This window comes from Cricetulus griseus (genome assembly GCF_003668045.3).
Source record: "Cricetulus griseus strain 17A/GY chromosome 1 unlocalized genomic scaffold, alternate assembly CriGri-PICRH-1.0 chr1_1, whole genome shotgun sequence".
Lineage (NCBI taxonomy): Eukaryota > Metazoa > Chordata > Mammalia > Rodentia > Cricetidae > Cricetulus > Cricetulus griseus.
In genome coordinates this window covers 162,710,509-162,734,855 of record NW_023276807.1, presented here as the reverse complement: position 1 = coordinate 162,734,855, position 24,347 = coordinate 162,710,509, and the positions used below count along the sequence as shown (strand labels likewise).

Sequence of the window (24,347 nt, the reverse complement as noted above, 5' to 3'; positions counted from 1 at the left end):
CAGGCAGCCTAACACACACACACACACACACACACACACACACACACATACATGCACACCAACACACACACACACACACACACACACACACACACACACACACACACACACACACACACACACACACACACACACACACACACACACACACACACACACACACACACACACACACACACACACAGTTACACGGTAAAGCCAAGGGAGCTCGCACTCACCCACCTTACAGCAAACGGACTTCCGACACCACTGCGCATGCCCGCCCGCGGCCGGGCGCCCTGACTGACGTCACCGAGAGGCGTCCAGCCTCGGCGCCATGCTGGGCTTGCCGGGCGTGCTAGCGCGGGGCCTGCGGGCCGTTCCGCCCGCCTGGCGGCGAGGTCCGCGCGGGCTCTCGCTGGCCCTGGCGCGCACGGCGGGGCGTCGGCGCGCGGGACTGGCGGGCTCCCGCCCCGGGGGCGCCGCGCAAACGCGCGCTCAGCCTGTCGGCCGCGGCCGTGGTGAACTCGGCGCCGCGCCCCCTGCAGCCCTACCTGCGCCTCATGCGCCTGGACAAGCCAATAGGTGAGTGAGGCGGGCTGGGCTCCGCTGTGCGCTCCCCCTGCCGGTCGGCGGAGCAACCTGGCCCTGCTGCACGCCCCGGCTCCGCTGCAGGCGGGCTGTGCCCCTGGCCAGTCACTTGGGGACTTCAGAGCCAGGGACCGCTTGATTGTCCCACGCTCTGAGTCCTGAGACCCGGGGCGGACAGTGACGACAGTAAACATGTATCCCACTGAGGCCGTTGATCTAGCGAGCACACCTTTGCTTTCTCGAAGCCCTTGCTTGGTGATTCCCAGTTTTGAAGCATCTCTGCAGTCATTAGTTTTCGATTCTGCCTCCAGTCCTATAAGGCCCAAGAGGTACAAAGTAAGATTATTGAAGAAAGCAAGGCTTCTCGTTACAGGAGGAGGAGGAGGACCCAGTGTTAGTACCGGGCTTTCTTCCTGCATCACGGGTTACAAAGATTTAGTACATTTGACGCAGCCAGTATCGCACTTCCGGATTGCCTGTCAACGTCAAACTAACACAGTCACCTCTCTCCGTGACCCCCTGCTTTTTTTTTCTTCTTTTCATTATAGTGTTCATCGGTTACTAACTTACGCACTATTGACAGCGTAAGCTCCATATGCATGGAGTTCCTAAATCTCAGTCCAGCGGTACTAAATGAATTTACTCAGCCTTAATGATAGCAAGGGAAGCTACCAGCTTTCAAAGAATTTTTTCTGATTAGGAAAGACAGTTGATCTAGGAAAGTATGAAAACAACAACAACAACAAAAAAACATATTAAAAATATGAGCCTGACCTGCAACACCAAACAATGGGTCAGAAGAAAGTAATTAACAAAGAGGAAAAGGTAACGGCTGAATTCTAGCTAATTTAGATGCTGAGACGTACTGTTTCAGTGTATAGAAGTACATCCAAGTATGTAAATTGTTACTCTACCTTTTCCTATCCAGAACCCCCAAAGTGTCCCTATTTGGGTTTTGGTGTTTTGTTTTTAGACAGGTTTGTTTTTAGACAGGTTTCCATTAGAGGCCAGCCTCCTGCCTCCATTTCCCAATTGCTTGGATCACAGACATGCACCACCATACCTTGTTTTGTTTTACCTTGTTTGAGAAAAGGGCTTGGCTTTGTACTGCAGTCTGGCCTCAATCTCCAGAACTTGTCTCTGCCTTCCAAGTGACAAAGGGATTGGGAGTGGCACCACACCCAGCAAGGCCTTACTTGTGATATTTTAGATGCTAATGCTTGGGATTCAAGCACTGAATTTTAGTAATCAGAGATTAAAGTACAAAAGCCTATAAATGAAAGGTAGGCCTGCAATTATTAGAGTGTTGTGTAATTCAGTGTTTACACAAACACCTTACAATTCTGTTCTTAGATTCTGATGACAAAGCTACAGGATAGACTTACAAGTATACAGGAGGGATCAACAGCTGCCATTGTTTTGCTTCCACAATTAAACATTATTCTAGTAGCTGTACATTCTACCGTGTAACAGGACTCTATCAAATGGTTATAAGCCAAGTTCTGAGTCAAACCTCGAGGACTTGAACCTTCCAGTCCATCCGTTCAGTGGAGGGACTGTGGCTAAATAACTTTTCTCTGTACCTTCATTTCTTTATCTATAAAAGGGCCGTGCTAATGCTGACTTCATAAAGTGATCCATATCATCCACCCACACCACGATAAATACCTTGAATCTGCCTGCATATAAGAGCACGGTTAATGCCTTCATTAGCATTAGTCACTGTTACTTCAGAAGTGGGGATTAGAGATTAGAGAAAATTGTTTTTATAGTTGTATGTGTTAAGTATCTTAGGATACCGGCTTGCATGTTTTGATGCTAAATAAGACGATTACAGGATAGAATTCACTCAACAAATGCTTTTGGGCCCCTGCCGTGTGTCAGGAGCAGTAATTGGCAATGGAATTTCTGGTTTAATGCGTATAATTCTCTTGTAAGACACTAAGACAATTATTGTTTTACTGTATCAGTATTTTATTTGATTACTTTCATAGACCAGCGTCAGACATCATTGTTTTTGAGAAGGCAATAACAAAGTTCTGTTGTTTTCCACTAGGGGTGGAACTCAAGGCCTTCCTTATGCTGGGCAAGTGCAATACCACTGAGCACCATCACCAGTCAGTCTGTATTACCCCAGGAAGTCAGCAGGTGGCACTCTTTCCACCAAATCGGCAGTGTCATTTTTCCTTCTCTACTACTTAACTGGCGATATGTTGTCTTAAGGAAAATTCGTAGTTAGAGAGTCATAGGCTTAGTCTACACAGGCATTTTGTTCTGCCCACCCCTTTCAGAATTTGACCATTTTATTTCATCTCCCAGAGAGTTTTTCCCTTTCATAATAAACATTTCTGTCTGCAACCTACTTGGCTTCTCACTACCTCTGCCCACCTTTCTTCACAGAATAACCATAAGGAATGAAGGTGTCACAGGGAAGACAGAAAGAAATGCTCCTGGGAATCAGTAGGGGCAGAAGAAGTAGAATGTTCGTGTGCATTGAGATTTAGGTATGAGAAGTAAGAGTTTTTGACTTAACGTTCAGCCAGACTGCTGGGTTAGAATTCTGTCTTAACCAGTGTGGCTTTGTGTAGGTCCTGCCCTCTATCTTTCAGTCCTTGTATTTGTTACCTTTCTATTACTGTGGTAAGACACCATGACCAAGGCAACTTACAGAGGAAAGAGTTGATTTGGGCTGGCAGTTCCAAAGGGATAGAGTCCATCATGGCGAGCATGACAGCAAACCTTGGCTGGACAGAAGCTGAGAGTTCACATCTTGAACCACACGGAAAATGGCAGAGTGTTTAAACTCCATTGACACACTTTTGTCCTCCAACGTTACACCTCCTAAACCTCCCAAACAGCATCGCCCACTGAGGCCATTTGTTAAATGCCAGCACCTACAGGGGACATTCTCCTTCAGACCACCACAGTTAGTGTAATAAAGAGAATGCCTGCCTTTTTATGAGACCCAAAAGCATTCTGTGAAGGCTCCTGACACAGAACTGCTGGGTACCTGAATTCATAAACACATGTTCTGTGCTGTGATCAGGGACTTGACAGGGGCGCAAGAATATTAATAGTAGTATGTCAGGAGTTAGAAATTAGAGAAAACTGTGCCTGTACTTATGTATGTTATATGTCTTAATATAGGTTGATTAGTCCATTCTGGTTGTAGACTGGTAGAGTACTTGTAGCACACATTAGCCCCAAGTTCTGTTTTCATAACCATCGGCCCTAGTATTGTCATCTCATTAAAAGTCAGTGAGGTAGATGCTCTTTGTCCTTGATGTCAGATGAAATCGAGACTTCAGCCTTCAGATACTTTAGTGTCTTGTATCTGCCCCCTTACTAGTGGTGGGCTCCTGACTTTTTGGTCTGTAAGAGCTGCCTCATCTTTAGGGAGCACTACAGTCTCCTCCTATCAGTAAGTGAGCTTATAATCATAGCATGGACTTGTGGCCAAGGAAGATCCTGTTACACTGTGCTCTGGGTGTTATATAGCCTAGGACTCTTTAATGGAGACTTCATTTCTAGTGCACCAAGCAAATAGTGGCAAGTATTTTCTCTTTTGGCCTCAGCTACCTCTGTCCCCTGTGTGCTCTGCCCATGCATACAGGAGCAATTGTTTTACATGCCTGGCTTTGTGTTCCTTCATCTGTAAGGTGGCGTATTGATAATATTTTTTCATATTTAAGCTGCTGGCCAATACTTCATGAACATCCAATAAATGTTACCTGTTGCTCATGTTTTAGATAAGGCATTCTAAATGTGTGTCTGCCCAGGGCAACCAGAATTCAGGCCCTGAGCTGGCCACTTCTCAGGAATTTTATTAGAGAAGTATTGCTTCTGTGGCTTTTCTGTTCTATAAGCAGCTTAAATGTTTTAGGAACTTTGATTTGACTATTTTTTTAAAAAAGATTTTATTTATTTATTTATTTATTTATTTAATTTATTATGTATACAGTCTTCTGCCTGCATTCCAGCAGAGGGCACCAGATCTCATTCAAGGTGGTTGTGAGCCACCATGTGGTTCCCGGGAATTGAACTCAGGACCTCTAAAGAACAGTCAGTGCTCTTAACCACTGAGCCATCTCTCCAGCCCCTAATTTGACCATTTTTATGTAAGATCAAATCCAGAGCCTGTGTCATGCCAGGCAAATACTAGCACTGAACTCCACATCCCCAACTCTTGAGTTTTAAGACATGATCTCACAGAGGAGCTTAGCCTGGTCTTGAATGCAGACTGCTGCCACCTCTGTCTCCTAAGTGCTGGGGTAGAGGTGTATGTCACCTTAACTTGCCCTTCACCTCTCCCATTCCTAAATCAGGAAGTAAAACTTCTATCAATCCAGTCATGATCCCAGCACCAAGGATGGATGTTGAAGCAGGAAGATTTTCTTTAGAATTCAAGGCCAGTCTGGACTATACAGTAAGACCTGTATCAAGCAAAACAAGTCTTTATACCCTTTAGACTTTAACAGGTAAGATATACAAAGGTTAGTTGAAAGACTTCCATTTTAGAAATAGAATATCAAATATCATTTGTAAAGTCTCTCATCTGTATAATATACTTCCATCTAGTTTATTGGTTAAGCATTAAAATCTAGACCCCCTTGTACATATATATGGCTTCAAGATGCTCAGTATGGGATAGAAAACTAAAGTGCAGTAGCCTTCCCCAAAGACCATCTCAACGAACTGTATTGACAACAATAAAGGAAGGTTTTACCGACTGTTGAGTAGGTATGTTCTTAATGCTGAGCCATCTCTCCAGCTCCTTTTGTCCATTCTCAACTGCTGATCTTTTCCTTCTTTTTCTTTTTCTTTTTCTTTTTTTTTTTTTTTTTAAGATTTTTATTTATTAATTATGTATACAGTCTTCTGCCTCCATGCCAGCAGAGGGCACCAGATCTCATTCAATGGGGTTGTGAGCCACCATATGGTTTCTGGGAATTGAACAACTCAGGACCTCTGGAAGAGCCCAGCCCCTCTCTGTTTCTTTTTATGGGCTTTTTATGTGTTCAGTTAAATGTTTATTACAATTTGAGTTACAGATTTATTTTCTCTTGACTTGATGGGATTAGTTTGTTGTTGGTTGGTTGGTTTTATTTTGTTTTCGTGACAGGGTCTCACTGTGTAGCCCTGGTTAGCCTAGGACTTCATATGTAGACCAGGTTGGCCTTCAACTTGAGCCTTTTGTCTTTGCCTCTTGAAGTGCAGAGATGTACACCACCACACCTGGCTTATTTTTCCAGTGTTTTCAGGTTTTGTTAGGGAGAAGTTTCTGTTTTTAGACAGGGTCTTGCTATGTGTATCAGACCAGTTTTGAACTCCTTTTGTTTTGTTTTGTTTTGTTTTGTTTTTCAAAACAGGGTTTCTCTGTGTAGCTTTGGAGCCTATCCTGGCACTCGCTCTGGAGACCAGGCTGACCTTGAACTCACAGAGATCCACCTGCCTCTGCCTCCGAGTGCTGGGATTAAAGGCGTTCGCCACCAACGCCTGGCATCAGTTTTGAACTCTTGAGACAAGGTCTCACTATGTAGCCCAGCTGGCCTTGAATCTGCTATGTGGCCAAGTGATCTGCCTGCCTCTTGGATTAAGGAAATTCTGGTAATTAAAGGCACATGCCACCATACTCAATTACTTTGAATTCTTAGTCCTCCTGCCTCAGCCTCCCCAGTGCTGCAGTTCCAGGCATAAGCCTTTGAGATGTTTTACTTTGATTATGCTTTTTTGGGATGTGGTGATTGTGCTGTGTCCTTGGGGTTTTTTGGCGGGGGAGGTGTTGGTTGATTTTGTCAACTTGACACAGGCTAGACTCATCTTGGAAGAGGCAGCCTCAACTGAGAAAATGTGTCCACTGATTGCCTGGGACATTTTCTTGATTAATGATGTGGGAAGGCCTAGCGCACTGGGGACATTGCCACCCTGATCAGATGGTCCTGGGTGGTAGAGGAAAACAGGCTGAGCAAGCCAGTAAGCATTAGCCCTGCCCCTGGGTTCCTGCCTTGAGTTCCTGCCCTGACTCCTTTAATGATGGACTATGATGGGGATGGCCACACCAAATAAACCCTTCCCCAGGTTGCATTTGGTCATGGTGTTTGTCACAGCAGCAGAAGCCAAGACAGCAATTAAGCAAATGAAGCAATTATCTGACTTAAATGTGTCCCTTTCTCTTTTTACATATGTTTTTGGTTTTGTTTAGGAACATGGCTGCTGTACTTGCCTTGCACCTGGAGCATTGGTTTGGCCGCTGAACCAGGCTGTTTTCCTGACTGGTACATGCTGTCACTTTTTGGCACTGGAGCTATTCTGATGCGTGGAGCAGGCTGCACTATTAATGACATGTGGGACCGTGACTTCGATAAAAAGGTATCTTCACCCCGGAAAGGAACAGAAGCTTCTCTCATTTCTGCAGAACAGTGATGGCATTACACGATACCACTGAAATCCACCATGAAAAGTATCAGTTGACTAGCTGCTGTTGCAAAGTGCAGTTCCCTTCCCTTCCAGCGGAAAAGTGGCAGCAGAGCAGATATGTACTGGAATTTTACAAGTAATTTAAAATGTAGGAGCCAAGGGTGAAGAAGTTAAAGGTAGAAGGGACAGTGAGAAATTGACCCTGAACCTTTCCATGTCATGTTCTTCTGTAAATCAGGTCTTAGTGTAAATGAACTAGGTCAGGCATTAGCATTGGCTCCACCAAAGCCCCTGCCCTCAGTTTGCTTTTCAGCTCCAGTTACCCACACTCAGCCATAGCCCAAAACTATTAAGTGGAAAAGACCAGACCTTCAGTGTGTAAGTTTTAAATCATGCACCATCCAAGTGTTATTACAAGAACTCTCTACTAAAATATACTTCTTACAAGTGTCCTGTTTTATTCTTAGTTACTATAGTAACTGAGTGAGCTGCTTTATCTCCCTTAGAAAGCACGCAAAAGTCCCACACTGTAACTATTTACATAGTCTAACTCTGCTCCCTGGGAGGTGGACCAGACATACTGCCCTTTGTTCCCACTAAGCACAACCTAACCTCCAGCTATCACATAGAAAACAACAACAGGGACTGGAGGAACAGGTGGCAGAGCCTCAGGAGCCCCAGAAGACCACGCTAATTAGTGTGCTGTACTGTCTGCCTCACCCTTCTCATTCTTGGAACTGAAGAGGCCAGCAGACTGGGAGCACAGAAGAGAACAGACCAAAACCAAGCACCCACAAAAGCCTACTTCTCAGGAGCCGGTGGAGTCCAAGGAGCAAGTGTGAGCTTCTAATCCCATCTGGAAAGAATTAGGCAGTATCCACAATCCCTTCCCTTGGCCAAATGCAGTCAAAAACCCAACTAAAACAAGATTAAAATGAGATTAGAGTGGTTAAGAGCACTGGCTGCTCTTCCAGAGGATCTTCCCGAGGTTCAATTCTCAGTGCCCACGTGACACTTCACGACTGTCTGTGACTCCAGTTCCAGAGGATCTGATGCCCTCTCCGGGCCTCTTCAGGCACTAGTGGCACACGTGATCCATAGGCATACATACAAGCAAAACACCATACACATAAAACAGTAAAATAAAAATAAATGATGTTAGACTCCTATGACACATAAAATGTTTGCATTTCAAGTAAGAAATACTGAAAAATACCTAAAGAAATAACAGCTGAATGTGAAATTTGGCAAAAGGCATAAATGTACATTGTATAAATACATTTTCAGGAAGGTGAGTGTCACAAATCCACAGTTAAGATGTATCTCAGGCCGGGCAGTGGTGGCACACGCCTTTAATCCCAGCACTCAGGAGGCAGAGGCAGGAAGATCTCTGTGAGTTCGAGACCAGCCTGGTCTACAAGAGCTAGTTCCAGGACAGCCTCCAAAGCCACAGAGAAACCCTGTCTCAAAAAACAAAAAAAAAAAAAAAAAAAAAAAAAATCTCAGTCAGTGTCTGTGAACTAAAGAGAGACTGAAACTCTTGAATGCAATTGAATAGAAATGCTGAAAATATAATTCATAAAAAGGAATATTGTTATGTTGGATTTCACCAGAGTCAACTTAGACATGTTGGAGGCCCTTTAAAGAGGATTAAAGGTGCCAGGCGTTGGTAGCGCACGCCTTTAATCCCAGCACTCAGGAGGCAGAGGCAGGCGGATCTCTGAGTTCCAGGCCAGCCTGGTCTCCAGAGCGAGTGCCAGGATAGGCTCCAAAGCTACATAGAGAAACCCTGTCTCGAAAAACAAAAAAAAAAAAGGAGGATTAAAGGTATGCACTGGTGAATATTTTGAAACCACATACCTACCAGGCTACCAGTATAAAAAAATTCTCAGAACCAAATACTAAATAAAAATCTGATTATTACACGAATAGAGTTATCTCAACAAAAACATGCCAAGATTGCAAGTAACACATAAAAATTGTTATTTTCACATCATTAGATTTGATTAAAATGCAAACTTCCACTGCAATAAAGTATCACTACAAACCTATCAGGATGGCTGACATGAAAAACCATAGCAGCAGTAAATGCTGCCAAGAACAGCACATATGTTGCCGGTGAGGAGGGTTCAGGGACACAGCCGTACTTCAGACTAGGAACCTGGCTTGTTTACTGTAGGCACACACCTATTGTCCAGTTCAGGGGGTGCACTCCTTTACACTCATCCATCCTACAGATATAAAAGCTTATGTGCACATGACATTTTGCGTATGAATGTTTTTTGTGGTTTTACTTGTAATAGCTCCAAACTGGAACAAGCCAGTTGTCCTTTCTTGTGTGAGTTAACAGTGCTTGATACATGTACACTCTGGAATACTACAGCAGCAATACATGATCCACAAAACAGTGTGGGTGCTTCCAGAGGTTATGTCAAGAGAAAAGAAAACCTGAAAGGGTCACACTGTGTGCTTCTTAATAAGCGAGTTGCTAGGAATCAGGAGTGATGGAGGGAGGAAAGAGTGACTCTTCACAGGGAACATGGAGATCCTTGTGGTAGGTAGGAGTATTAATAGGTTTTGTCTGCATTGATGTCAAAATTCTGGCTCTTATAGTTTCCCAGGATGTCATTAATGGAAGAGATGATTAGGGTATATGGGATTTCCATATTCTTTTAAAAAATTTATTTTTATTTCATGTGCATTCATGTTTTGTCTTCATATATGTCTGTGTGAAGGTGTCAGATCCCCTGAAACTGGAGTTAACAGGAAATTATGAGCTGCTATGTGGGTGCTAGGAATTGAACCTGGGTCTTGTGGAAGAGCAGCCAGTGCTCTTAACCACTGAGCCATTGCTCCAGCTTCATTTCTTAAATGCAGTCATCTCAGAAAGAAAGCTTTATTAAGAAATAATGAATCCAGCCAACCTTTTCCATTTTCTCTAAGAATCTGGGTTGTGTATTGGCATTCAACACAGCACAGGTGTTTCACTGCCGTTAAGATGATGTTCACTGCCTGGGGCTTTAATATGCCATCTATTGATGGAGGGTGTCCTTCTGTATATATGTTTCTCTTATTGGTTGATAAATAAAACACTGATTGTCCAGTAGCCAGGCAGGAAGTATAAGCAGGGCTATGAGATGAGGAGAATTCTGGGGAGAGGATGCAGAGAGAGGTCTTGAGAGAGACACCATGTAGCCACTGAAGGAGTAACATGCTGGAGCCTTCTCTGGTAAGATAAGGCCATGTAGAAACACATAGATTACTAGTTATGGGTTAATTAAGAGAGCTAGCCAGTAAGACGCCTGCACCATTGGCCAAACAGTTTGTAATTAATCTAAGCATCTGTGTATTTACTTGGGACTAAATGGCTGCGGACCAGGTGAGAATGGTTAATTGTTTAGGTATTTTATGTACACAAGTGCTTTTGTCTGCATATGCACCTGCATGCGAGAAAAGGGCATTGGATCCTATTATAGATGGTTGTGAGCCACCATATGGTTTCTGGAAATTGAACTCAGGATCTCTGGAAGAGCAGCCAGTGCCCTTGCCTGCTGAGCCATCTCTTCAACCCTCACTTTAATTTTAAAATAACATTGATTCATTTGTATGAGCATGTATGGGGTTAAATAAACACTGCATGTGAGTGGAGGTCAGAGAAAAACTGGGAAGAGGCATTTCTCACCTTCCCCCATGTGGGTTCTGAGGCTCTACCTCCTGCTGTCAGGTTTGGAGACAGATGTCTGGCCCCCTGAACCATCTCCCTAGCCCATCTGTGAGTCAGTGTTTAAATGAACAATTGAATTGGTGCATGAGCTTAAGGTGTCTATTTTCCTATGTTGAGGTTATGAGAACAGCAAATCGCCCTATTGCCGCTGGAGACATTTCAACCTTCCAGTCCTTCGTCTTCCTTGGGGGACAGCTGACGTTGGCACTGGGAGTTCTCCTGTGCTTGAACTACTACAGGTACATTAGATGTGGTTGCAGTTATGTCAAAGTATCTCCTCTGATGTGGAAATAAAGTAGAGTTCTCTCTCTTTATTATGAATCTGTTGATTCTTGTGAAGCAGCATGGGTTAGGAAGAGTGAAGGAACTCGCCATACTGTCAGATTCAGGAATGCTTCAGCAGAGAAGCAAGCAGACCAGCTTGGTTTGAAGTACCTTTAGTGTTTGCTCTAATGCTCTGATGGGACACAGGCCCATCCCCGAGTTCTTGAGTATATAGACAGCCATTGGTATGTGTAATTTTACTCTCGTACCTGGAAGCAGCAGAAGTTAGACTCAGTTAACACAAAGAGGAACTGTGTCTTTCCCAGAGTCTGTAATTAATATAAAAGTGTGAGGGCCTATTGTTGTCAGTCTAAATAGCACAGCTCATAGAATGAATGGACAGAATTGAAGCACTTACAATAGTACCTAATCCATGAAAACACCGTGTTGGGTAGCTATTGTTTTGTGACATTTGAAACACTTTTCTGATCATCTTCTGTAGTAGGTAAACTCAAACTCTTGCAAAGAATTTCACAGAAATATTACTTAAGACAAAAATACCTTGCAATTAAACATAGTTAATGTTTTCTAGTGATGACATTAATCCCATTCTTTTGTTTCCAGTATAGCCATGGGCGCAGCATCCTTACTTCTTGTCGTCACCTACCCACTAATGAAAAGAATCACGTTCTGGCCTCAGTTAGCCTTAGGTAAGACTGAGACAGCAAAGTATTTCCCTTCACACTATCAACAATGTTTTTATATCCTGTGTGTGTGTGTGTGTGTGTGTGTGTGTGTGTGTGTGTGTGTGTGTGTGTGAGAGAGAGAGAGAGAGAGAGAGAGAGAGAGAGAGAGAGAGAAGAGAAGTCAGTCATCAAGTTTGCTGAAAAATAAATTTTCATACTTTAAAGGACTAATTATTTATTCTCATTGGCTAGGAAATCCTATGTATTTATTAAAATCATGAGGGTTATTATTTCTCTGAAGTGCCTTTTAAAATCCTAGACGTCATGAAAAGACAGTTGACTGGGGCATCCTAAGGTGTTCAGGAGTGAGGTAGGAAGCAGTTCTGAGGCAAACAAAGGCTAAAATTGATGGCTCCCATAGCTCCCACTCTTAAACTTCAACAAAAAATATATTTGTGCTTCTCTGTCTCTCCGTTAATAAACTGTGAGCGACTAAGAAGCATCTTTATGTATAGCCCACCATCAGCATTACACAGAGCAAGCACTCTAGACAGTGTTTTTCCGTGAACAGGAGGTAGGTAGATGGCCAGATCAGAAACTACTTCCAGACTATTCTTTCCTATTTCTAAATTATTCTAAATCATTCCTAGGCTGATTCTAATTCTATGAGCCATTTTTCCAGTAAATAAAATAATCAAAAGAGATTTCATGGGGTAATGAGGGCTTGACTTGTGGGAAAGTTGTGACTGAATATTTATCCCCTCATTGGATATTCTCTCTCTGTCTTTCTCTTCATTTTTTTTTTTTAAGCTAGAAAGTAATGTTCCAATGGATCTGGAAATCTTTTGGTAAAAAGAGTATAAGCATCTACCTTCAGACCAATATATTACAGTTGGTGTAGTTTAAACAATTATTGAGACCCTGCTTGTACTTATGTCAGAAATCACAACAGGTGTTCAGAAGATAAATGTGACTTAAACACAGTCACCATTTTTATGGAGCTAGAGGACAGCAGATAGGCAGGTTATTGAAGTACAGTGTGGCAAATCACAACAAATGTGATGGGACTACAGAGGAGAGGCGCTTTCTCAGTACAGGAAGGGAGTTCCCAGTGGGAACAGACACTGTAAGAAAAGAAAAAGGTCTCTGCAGAATGCCTTCAGACACTGCACTTCAAGTCCTGAGAGATTTGTAGGCAGAGGTGTCCAGCAGAAGGCTGAGTCTGGAGCCTAGAGCCTAAGAGGTGACAAGCCTTGCAGGTAGGATGTAGGTACTGTCAGCCTGTGGATGGGTTTACAGACCTCACAGAGGCTGTGCTTGCAGAATAAGTAAGTGTTCTGTCTATACTCTTGTTCCCACAGTTGAAAGGGGGGAGGTAGAGTGAGGCTGGAAGAACACAGGTTTTGAGCTTGGTAGGTGTTCCAACCCCAGCACACGCAGTTTGTTGGCTCTGCCAGGCACAAACTTCTTAGTTACCTTATTAAAGGATATTACTCTTTTTATCAGCTATCGTATTTTAATTACTAGTTAAACTTTCTGTTCCTATTTTGTTTTTTGTAAGATGGAACAAATAAATAAGTACCAACCACAAGAGGTTGAGAAGACTCTGTGAAGGACACAAGGCAGCGTCTCAGGGCCTGACGGTAGTGAGCCTTTGACCTGTCCTGCCCACCTGCCATGTTCCTGTGCAGTGCTGACGTACATTCCTCTTCCCCTCTTCCTGTCTCACCGATTGTAGGGTTGACTTTTAATTGGGGTGCATTACTTGGATGGTCTGCTATCAAGGGCTCCTGTGACCCAGCTGTATGCCTGCCTCTTTATTTTTCTGGAGTTATGTGGACACTGATATATGATACTATTTATGCCCATCAGGTAAAGAAGTAATATATCTTTCTTAACTTTGGTTTGGCTGCTGTTTCTTTCTAAGAACACTTTTTGTTTCTTTCTTTGGTTTGGTTTTGGTTTTTTGAGGCAACATTTCAGGCTGGCCTTGAACTTGTGTAGTCAAGGATGACCTTGTACTCCTGATTCTCTTGCCTCTACTCCCTGAGATGGGATTACTGATCTGAACAGTGACTTTAAAGAACCAAATTGAAAGGAAAGTCATTATTCCCTAAATAAGAAACCATCCCCAGTTCCCCTCATTCAACAAAATATCTCTGTTCATTTTTACAGTTGTTCACTCAGCAGTTCACCTGGCTTATTCTGTTTTATTCACAAGCATTGAAATAATATTTACTATGTACCAGGCACCATTTTAAATATTTTACAAATACTACGTTAACCCCCTAACAATCTGCACAGAGGGGATCTTGTTTGTCCCTGTTTTATAAGTAACTTCCCATGGTTCTCTGGGTAGTGGGGAGCAGAGCTGAAATTCAAGCTCAGATGGTCTCCATATTTCATACTTTTATTTGCTCTGCACCTGTGTCTGTGTCATCATATTAGGCAGACTTTCAGCTCTTCCTTTGTTTAGTTTAGTTTTTATTGTTTTTGAGACCGGGTCTCATGTGTTGGCAGAAGACTGTTGAGCACTTCCGCCACAGCTTCAAATGCTGGGTCCCAGGCATAAGCCATCATATTTGGCCATTTGCATTTCTTTATCCATTCTTGGTTATTGTCACTTGAATACATCTAATAGTCCCTTGATGGAATGACATCACAGTTTTAAATATAATATGTTATATTTAAACCAAGCTGTTAGTGAGTTTTGACAATTATAATAATATTCTCATCTTAACACTCCATACATGTGGGTGTATGAGTAAAACTTCAAGAAGAGTGCTTTTGAGAGTACTCCCTGCTTTTGGAAAGGACCAGAGTTTGGTTCCCAGCACCCACCTGGTGATTCACACTGCCTGTAATTCCAACTCCTGGGGATCTGATACTCCCTGCTGGTCTCCATGACACCCACACACAGAAGACACACAGACACAAACACATAAATTACATCTTGTTTTAAAGGAGTATTTACTCAGAGGAGAAAGCATCTTACAGCTCTCTTAGTATTTCCTTGTGTAGTTTGTTTGGGATTCCTCTTGTTGTCTTTCTTGATTTGTGACCTTTTATGTTTATAGTTTTGCCAGCCTCCCTGAAGTCCAGTGAATAGAAACATTGTTTACGTTCAGTCTGTATGAAGTGATGTTTCATCATACGTACACATTATGAAATGATTAATACATTCCCCACATCTATTAGTTACTGTTTGTGTGTCTGGTCAGGATACAGTTATAAATGTTTTATAAACTCCTATGTGTATGTGTGCGCTAGTTAGAGGAGACAGTGACAGGGAGATCATCAGAGTCCTCAGTACCTAGCTCCACATGAAGGAGCCAACTGGGCTGAGTGGAAAGGGCTGGGTGTGGTCATGCAGGGAGCAGCATCTCTGTATTGGTGACACCAGCAAGACTGAAACCAAGAATGGGGGACTCTGGAGGAATGGAGCTCAGTAAAGAATAAAGGCTTGAAACCAGATGTGGTGGCACACACCTTTAAATCCAGCACCCAGCAGGCAGAGGCAGATATGGAGCCCTGTGAGTTCAAAATCAGCCTGGTCTACACAGCAAGTTCCAGGGCAGCCAGGGCTATGTGGAGAGACTCTGTCTCAAAAATTAGATAAATGACATTAGAATCTAAATAGTGAGTTTTAGTCCTAATGTCGTAGAAGTGGAACCCCAGGTCATTATGGGTCCTAGGAATTGAGTGGCACATGGAGCCAACTGCTGACTGTATAGAATGTGGTCTGATGGTCCTTTTACCTGCTGATTTGCTGGGCATCTGGTTTTATAGCTTGTGGTGTAGTGCCATGTTTTTTAACATGTGTGCTCTTGGTTAGAGAGCTGAGGTAGTTGTGTGACCTTGTAAATATAGAAAAAAAGCTAAGCTGAATACCTAAGAAATGTGATTTCCACTGGCTCTGGTGGTGCAGGCCAGAAGGATTTGCTGAAGGAAGCAGAGGCAGGCAGATCTCTGTGAGTTCGAGGCCAGCCTGGTCTCCAAAGCGAGTGCCAAGATAGGCTCCAAAGCTACACAGAGAAAACCCTGTCTCGAAAAAACAAAAAAAAAAAAAAAAAAAAGTGATTTCCATGCTACTGAATTAAATATCAAAATGCACTTTCCTATTCCTGATATTAGGACAAAAAAGATGACGCTGTGATTGGCCTGAAGTCCACAGCACTGCTGTTCAGGGAGAACACCAAGAAGTGGCTCAGTGGCTTTGGGGTGGCCATGCTGGGAGCGCTGAGCCTTGCAGGAGCCAACTGTGGTCAGACCCTCCCCTACTACACTGCTGTGGCTGTGGTAGGAACCCACCTCGCTCATCAGGTTTGACCTTTTCCTTACTATAAATTATTATTATTATTATTATTATTATTATTATTATTATTATTGGTTTTTCGAGACAGGATTTTTCTGTATTGCTTTGGAGGTTGTCCTGGAACTCACTCTGTAGACCAGGCTGGCCTTGAACTCACAGAGATCCACCTGCCTCTGCCTCCCGAGTGCTGAGATTAAAAGCATGAGCCACCAACACCCAGAAAATTATGGAGATTATTTTTAAAAATAACCACTGATAACTAGGCAAGGGACTTTCTGAAACAAACTTCTTAGCTTGTATTGCTTTGAACTGCCCCTCCCTCCTCATCAACTTGTCATATCAAAAAATTAGCATTTCTAGGTATGGTGGCACAGGCAAGCCTTTAATCCCAGCACTCAGGAGACAAAAACAGGCACATCTCTGTGAGTTCAAGGCCAGCCTGGTCTATATAGTGAGTTCCAGGACAGCCTGGACTGTCTCAAAACAAACAACAACCAAAACAAACCAACAAAATAAAATTAGCCTTGTTAATTTAGAGAAACTAACACAAATCTAAATGGGGATTTTTTTTTTCTCCTTTGATTTTCCCGAAATTACTTCTGATATGTCTGGGAAATTTTCAACTGTAGCTGAAGTTTGTGAATTGAGTTGATTACTCCAAAAGCAAACTGATAAACCTTAAAATAATAGCAATAATAATAAAGTAGGGCCAAACAGGTCACTCATCTGGTGAAATTAGACTGGAAAGATAGCTCAGCAGTTAAGAGCACTTGCTATTCTTGCAGCAGACCCAGTTTCAGTTGCAGGTTACCCCCTCTTGTTTATTCTCTCTCTCTCTCTCTCTCTCTCTCTCTCTCTCTCTCTCTCTCTCTCTCTCTCTCTCTCTCTCTCCTCCCTCCCTCCCTCCCTCCTCTCCCTCCCTCCCTCCCTCCCTCTCTCTCTCTCTCTCTCTGTCTCTCTGTGTGTGTGTGTGTGTGTGTGTGTGTGTGTGTGTCTGTCTGTCTGTCTGCTGTCTGTCTGTCTGTCTCTCTGTCCTGAAACTTGCTATGAAAAAGGAAGTCCTGATTTTGAGTCTCTGACACCATAATAGAAAAGAGACATTTTAAAGCAGCCAGGCCTGTGGCATACAGTACTATCCAAAATTTAAGCCAGCTCCAGCTATACAGTGAGTGAGGCCTTGTCCAAAAAGGAAGGGAAGAAGGAAGGGAAGTTGAATGAGGGTTTTTGGTATATCTGCAGGGCTGATGTGAAAAGAGAATGTGTGTAATACAGGTGCTGGCCACAGACTGGGTCTCTGGATCCCCTGTGAGCACAGGAGAAGGAGTTAGAAACATACCAGTAGAACACCTCTGGTTGTCATAGTAATAACCTAGGAGAATCCCTCATTTAGTGACTGAGAGCCAGCAATATGCAGAGCCTTTCATCACCCCGCACAGTACAGCTGTTCTGCTCAAATCAAACTTTCCTCATTTGAGACACTGCTATGGGAAATAAAGCTGGAGCCTGAGGATGGAGCTTCAGCAGGGTGGACCCTTCCTGAATCCTGGGGCCCTGATAAGTTCATGCACTCAAGGAGGGTGGAGGATGGAGAGTGGAGGTCCCTTCCTGAGTGCTAGGGCCAGAAGGCTTTGATTTTAGACTTTTTAAAAAGTTTACAGTATCTGCATATACATAATAAATGTTTTGGGAATGGGACTCAAATTGAAACATGAAATTTACATGTGTGTCATGTCTGTCTTAGTCACATAGCCAGAAGGTGCTTGCATAAACTGATTTTAGAGCACCTGTATCCTGACTGATTCATCACAGAAAGCCATGTGTGAGTTTCCAGCTGCTGTGTCCATTTTGGACATTGGAATGTTTCTTGCTTGTTTGTTTGTTTGTTTGTTTGTTTGTTCACTTTTTTGTTTGGAGAAGTTCAACCTGTGGTTAGAACCAAGCATAGCAATGGATTGTTTCTCAGAACAGTCCCACACCTCAGCCAGAGCATTTAGAATCCAGCTGAGTGATTTCCCCGGGAAGAAACATTTTGATCTTTCTACATTGGAAGATAGTTAGGGTGTAATAACAGCTTCCTATAACTTTTGTTTTCTCTGAATAGATTGCCTGTGCTGCCTAAACTTGCTCTCTCTTTCAGATATACACTGTAGATATCCACAGACCAGAGGACTGCTGGGACAAGTTTACCTCCAACCGCACACTAGGAATACTCTTGTTTTTAGGAATCGTCCTTGGAAATTTGTGGAAAGAAAAGAAAGAAGAAACAAAACAACCTGAAGATGTTAGAATGGAAAATTAGCAAATCAGCTGAACTTGGTGGTGCACTCAGGAAGCATAGGCAGGAGAATCGCTAGGTCAAAGCCATTCAGTGACAGTGGGACCCTGTCTTGAAGAAGCAAATGGCTTGAGTTGTAGCTCACAGGTAGAGTGCATGCTGACTCACAGTGAATTGTGCCCAAGACTCTGGGTTCCATCCAAGCAAATAAAGCCACTTATAAAGCACTCGGGGCTAGAGACCACATTGTTAGATTTGTATGAGCAATCTGCTAAGAAGCAAGAGGTACATGAGTAGAGTGTTTGTTGGACTTTTAATGCAGTTGTTACCTAGCAAAATGCCTCCCTGTCATAGCAGCTAGGGACTCCTCCATTAGGTAGGCTCCAGCTTAAATTGATGCAGCCTTGTGTCCTTGTCATTTTCATCTGAAGTTTCAGGAACTTTAGAAAAAAACATTGATGTGTAACTCATGGAAATGAATGGCTCTTATGAAAGTGACCATATGCTTTATTTCTCAGTAAGACTCCTGTGATCAGTTGGGGCACATTATTCTTTATTGTGACCTCTACACACTGCCAAAGCTGTGACTCAAGAAGCCATTCTGGTTGTGGATGTTTTAGGAGAGTATAAGCAAATAAATTGTTACCTATTGTACCCTTGTATGTGACTCACTCTCATTCCAGCCCTGACAGACATGGGCAGTCATAGTCTACATAAATGAACTCTTTCCTCCATGTTGCCCTTTTATTATGTTTCTATCGAAGCAGCCAGAAAACCTAAGTAAAGTCAAGTCGTTTCCCAGCCCACCTTTCAGTGTCCCGGTCACTCGGGACTCACTCCAGTCAGTGCCCCCATCACTCCAGGCCTCCATGATCAGATCTCCCCTCTACCCTTCAGATTCTCCCCCACAGCAGACAGGCTGCCCACCTACACCTCAGCCTGAGCAGACACCTAACCCAGGGCCTGTGCACTTACTATTCACAATGCCCAGTGAAATTTCTGCCTTTCCCTCACAGCACGTCCTTAAATACCACTCTCTAAAGAGCTTTTAATTCAACGAACTCCACCTGTGTTACTCTTCATTCTTTTTAGATTTGTTTTATGTGATGAGTGTTTTGCATGCATGCATGTGTGTTCACCATGTGTGTGCCTGGTGCCCACAGAGATCAGAATGGAGTTTAGGATGGTTATGAGCCACCTCGTGGGTGCTGGGGACTGAACCCAGGTCCTCTGCAAGAACAAGTGTTCTTCACCACCGAGCCATCTCCCCAGCCCAGTTTTGTTTGTCATAATATGTTTTTTTCTCTTTTATTTTTATTTCATATTTATGGATGTTTCGTTGGTAGGTATGTTTGTGTACCACATGTATACAGGGCCTACAGAAGGCATCAAATCAGCCTGTTTCTGGAGTCAAACAATACTAGCTGTCCTGTAGGTACTGGGAATTGAATTCAGGACCTGTGAAAGAGCTGCCAGTGCTCTTGACCGCTTAGCCATGTCTCCAGCCCCACCAGTATTTCTTCCCATCTGTGCTCTTGATTTTTTCCTTTGTATCAATTATTAGGCTGAAGTATACTTTACTGATGATGAGGTGACTTCTATATATAATGTTGAGGGCCACATTACTGCACTAAACGTGAATGACGGTAGTGACAGCACAAGCCACTGAGAAGCCTGGGGGAATACAGCCGAGACAGGAGTTCCTGCAGCACTCTGTTCAGATGTCACACGGTAGCAGCTGTACGTGGTGCACAGCAGCAAAGTGAGGCGTTAACAGGGAACAGGCATCAAGAGAAAGGTTAGAGATGACACAGCAGCTGGTCTATAGAGAGACAGCCCCAATCTGTAGCTGGGTTGCTATCTCACTGTTATCTCTCTGGGCCAATGGGGCCATCTGGGCTCAGGAGATAAGGCAATGGGAAGATAGACAAAAGAGGAGGGGTGGAATCCAGACGCCCTATGAAAGACCCGCCTGGAGCCCCTCAGTCTAAGAAACCCACCCTTTGGGTTTCTGGTCTGCTTCAGCAAACTCCCTTCTTCGTCATTGAGTCGTATCTTCCCTCCCTCCCCCCCCCCCCCCAGTCTTTACTTTCTTTATTCCTGGGTTTGAGTTCATTGCCTCTGGGAAGAACCTGGACACCTGGGCAGCCAGCCTCGAGGATGAGAATGTTTAATGTTTGCTTTCTACTTTTAAGATAACATTATCTCTTGCCGGGTGTTGGTAGCTGGTGGCGCACGCCTTTAATCCCAGCACCTGGGAGGCAGAGGCAGGCGGATCTCTGTGAGTTCGAGACCAGCCTGGTCTCCAGAGCGAGTGCCAGGATAGGCTCCAAAGCTACACAGAGAAATCCTGTCTCAAAAAAAAAAAAAAAAAAAAAAAGATAACATTATCTCTTCAGAGTTTATCTAGTTCTGACTGCATTGAAATACAATTTAAATGTTTGTTGATTTCTGTTTCCAGACAATGACAAAAAGCCTTAAGTTTTGAAATTAGCACTGGCGGAATTCAGTCAGAAGGCAGAATGCTCTGAATTTCAGTTGTTTCTCATTTTCCTATGTGAGCAGATGAAAGTTACAGGGTAACAAACCTTAATGAAAATCTCAGCATTCGTGATAAACAGGATGGTTGAGTCATAAATTCTCTCATTCATAAGGTTGTTTTAGGCTTTTCCATTTCTTCTTCCTGTATCAAGGCTGAAGATGTTGTGTAGATGGATAAAGGGAACAAAGATGGAGTAGATCATAAGCTCCAAAAATGACAGTCAACCAAGTTCAAGCCAAGGAGTAGTAGCCCAGCAGCCATCCAAGGCCTGTCCCAGACTACCCTGTCCCAGCCCCGGGTGAGGGTGCTTGCTGATGTGATAGGTTAGGGGCTGCTCTGATCTTGAGAAATGTGCTAGATGGAGACCCTTATCCCAGTCCACTTCTGAGCCTGTGGATAGAGCAGAAATAGGTAAAAGAGCCTTATAGCCCAGACTGATAGGATGAAAGTAAGACAGGAATCACAGCGTCCAGAAATTGCATTCCAGTGCCACCTCTCCCTCTTCCTGGCACCTTTGCAAAGCATTCAATGTCTCCACCAAACTGTAAAGGGCTTCACCATCAGGCTGTACCTTGCCCTTTCCCAACTCAACTCCACCCTACACACACACACACACACAGGCACACACACACACCCTCTTGGCTCAGTCTGTTTGTGCTCCTTGGGTCATACTTAGCTATCCTATGTTAGCAGCATTGCCAGCAGAGAAGATGCAGAGGGCCCAGCCATAGGCAGGTGAGCCAAGGGAACCCTTGGAACGCTCCTTAGATACCATGTTGTCATCTGCAATAGCTGCCAACATTTAGCTGAGCTGGCTTATGCCTGAGCCTGCTATGGGCAGTCTTAGCCCTACCACATCGTATACTGAACTCCTAACCCTGAATATCTCATGTGGCTGCACTTGCAGAGTAGGACTCTGAGGAAATGACTAACTTAAAACGAGATTCTAGATGAGCCACTGGCCTGGTAAGTAGAGAAAATGGAAATACGAGACAAGTGTGAGCTGGGTGTGGTGGCACACACCTGCAATCCCAGCTTTGACAGATGGAGGACTGTGTTCCAGGTCAGCCTGAGCTACAAAACCAGATCATTTCAAAGAGAAGACCTGGAGGAGTAATTGCAGAGACAGACTCTGCAGAGAGCAAAAGGGTGGCTAGCAGGGAGGCCTCGTGGCCTCACTTCCAGCATCCAGAATCCTGAGAAAGTTTGTTTTCTTGCTTGAGGAGTTCCGGGAAGCACTGAACCTGTCATGGTGAGGTCACACTTCATAAGCTCTGTTACCCTCTGCACCCGCGTCCTGTCTCTCAGCTCAGGTCCTGGCCCTTCTTGTGTCTGTTACTGTCATGGGATGAAAAAAAAAAAAAAAAACCCAGAACTTACTAATGTTACCATATAGGGTTAAGGCACTGTGAGCATGCCTGAGCTAAGAGCCTGGAGACAGGAAAATAACCCTGTGGTGTCTAGAATATGGAGCAATCACAGGGTTTTAGGAGATAGCAGGGGATCAAAGGAAATAGTAGTAAGAGATTCGATCACAGAAAGTAAGGGTTGCAGTGATGGAAGGGAAGGGTCATGTGCCAAGGAACGCAAGTGGCCTTTCTTAAACTAAAAAAGCCCAGGATGAGGGCTCATGTCTCGGCATGCAGAGGGGCCCAGACCTGCTGACACCATGACTTCAGCCCAGTGAAGCAGATTTGTGGCTTGTGATTTCCAGAACTATAAGCACATACATTTGAGTTAAGCCACTAGATGTATAAGAATTTGTTACATACAAAATGAACAGACAGTTCCAACTCTCATAGCCTAGCTTCTGGATTCCCTGGGAACCTGGTCCATAGCACTAAAACAGCACCAGGAACTATGTCCTAGCCTTAGCCATAGCAGCCTGGTTTGGGATCACTGCCTTAAACCTCTCTGAGGTCTGTGTGTTCAAATACATTTCTTGTGAGTTGAGAACGTTTTTGTCTCCCCTGTTGGAAAGGCAAACTCGGAGCCCCGTGTCCACCCCTGAGATGTCCCTAGCACACCACACCGAAAACACGTGACTACTTGCTGTTCCTTGTGATGGGTGAGCTAACTTTTGAGAGCTCCATTAGGTGCAGCCAGTAGGCATTGTTAAGGTCCTTCATTAACCTCACAGGGTGAGGGGTCACAGTAAAAATGCTTCTATTTCGTCTGCACATGAACAAAGCTACGTAAAACATGTAATGAATACTAATGAAAAATAAGAGAAAGTTTCTGGGTCATGCAGCTTGTTGCATTATGCTTTGCCTCGTAACAAAAACTGGAGAGCCATCAATTCTAGTTTCTTGTGTGAAACTAACCTGTAAGTGGAACCCCTCATTAGTCAGTGTAATCTGTACCTTTCCATCTCTGCCTTTAAAAACAGACCTCCAGGCCAGCCCGGATGGAACACACCTCCAATCTCAGCAGTCAGGAAGAAAAGGCAGGCCTCTGTATACCTAGCTGTCATTTTCAAGGCTTACAGAGTCCAGAGACGATTGGGTGTGGTACTGTGAACATTTTTATGGCTCAGGAAACATTTTCTCAAGTTGTCCTCCAGAAAGATCTGCATTTCCATCTGAAGTGCACAAGGCCTCATTCCTAACTGTAGTCAATGTGGAGATAAATTCATTTGTTCCTTAACAGCAACCACAGAGGAATAAGTTGTTTCTTTTACAACCTGTGACCACCAGTGGCACTTAATATTTTGCAATGTGTTAACAGGAGATTTATGTTCCTTCCTTATGGTTTGTCGTCGGGGTGCCTTTGCCTGTTGGGTGACAGTCATTGTGGGTGCATGCTGCCTTGTTGAATAGTGAGTACCTAGGATCTGACATCAGATGGAATTGTGTTCTCATTTGCCCATCATTTTATTGGTATTGGGAGGAGTTTGTTCTTATACAGAACTGTCTCTTCCGTGGAAAGGGGGAGATGTTTAACATCTGTAGATGACCTCATCAATGTGTCCTGGTTAGTCACCAAATGCTTGAAACATCACCATGTGGGAGACCTAAGCTGCTTGCTGGGACACAGAGGAGCCAGGCAGCTCCCATCTTCCAGAAGCCCACAGTGTAGTAGACAGCACCATGCCATCCAATGTGGCAGCTCAGAAGAAGCTCTTCTGAGCCAAAGTGCTCTGGAAATATAAAATGCACTTAGGAAAGCTTTGTACCAAAAGCTCAAACTACTGGGGAATCGGAAGTAGGATGTTTGCAAGTTCCAGGTCTAGGCTACAGAAAGAGTTCAAGACTTAATGACTTCAAAACAAAAAATGACAAGGAACCTGGCAATACATCACAGTGTTAGAGCACATGCCTCACGACTCCAATGCATGTGTCATTTTTTTAAAGCAATTTGTGATATATAGTCAAAGCAATAAAACTGCATTGTTAGAGGATAAGAAAGGAGGTATTGAATTCACGGAAGACTTTGAAGTTGGCCTGGCAAACAGGAAGTTCCTGAGACTAAGCTGCAAGCTGGTGATAGTACTGAATACTATGGGGTATGGGGGTAGGGGAGGGGGGCTTTGGAGTAGGGCAAATCTGGAGGTG

The 24,347-nt window shown here is 43.8% G+C and overlaps 1 protein-coding gene across 1 annotated transcript; it reads left to right on the top strand.

The window, feature by feature from the left end:
* The first annotated feature begins 308 nt into the window (after nucleotides 1-308).
* Coq2 (coenzyme Q2, polyprenyltransferase) lies at nucleotides 309-18,911 on the top strand. The gene is given in 8 exon segments (XM_027388542.2): nucleotides 309-420; nucleotides 422-564; nucleotides 6,773-6,939; nucleotides 10,829-10,950; nucleotides 11,600-11,685; nucleotides 13,400-13,533; nucleotides 15,796-15,984; nucleotides 18,114-18,911. Coding segments are annotated over 8 exon segments (1,107 nt in total). The 5' UTR covers nucleotides 309-316; the 3' UTR covers nucleotides 18,276-18,911.
* Nucleotides 18,912-24,347: the final 5,436 nt, after the last annotated feature.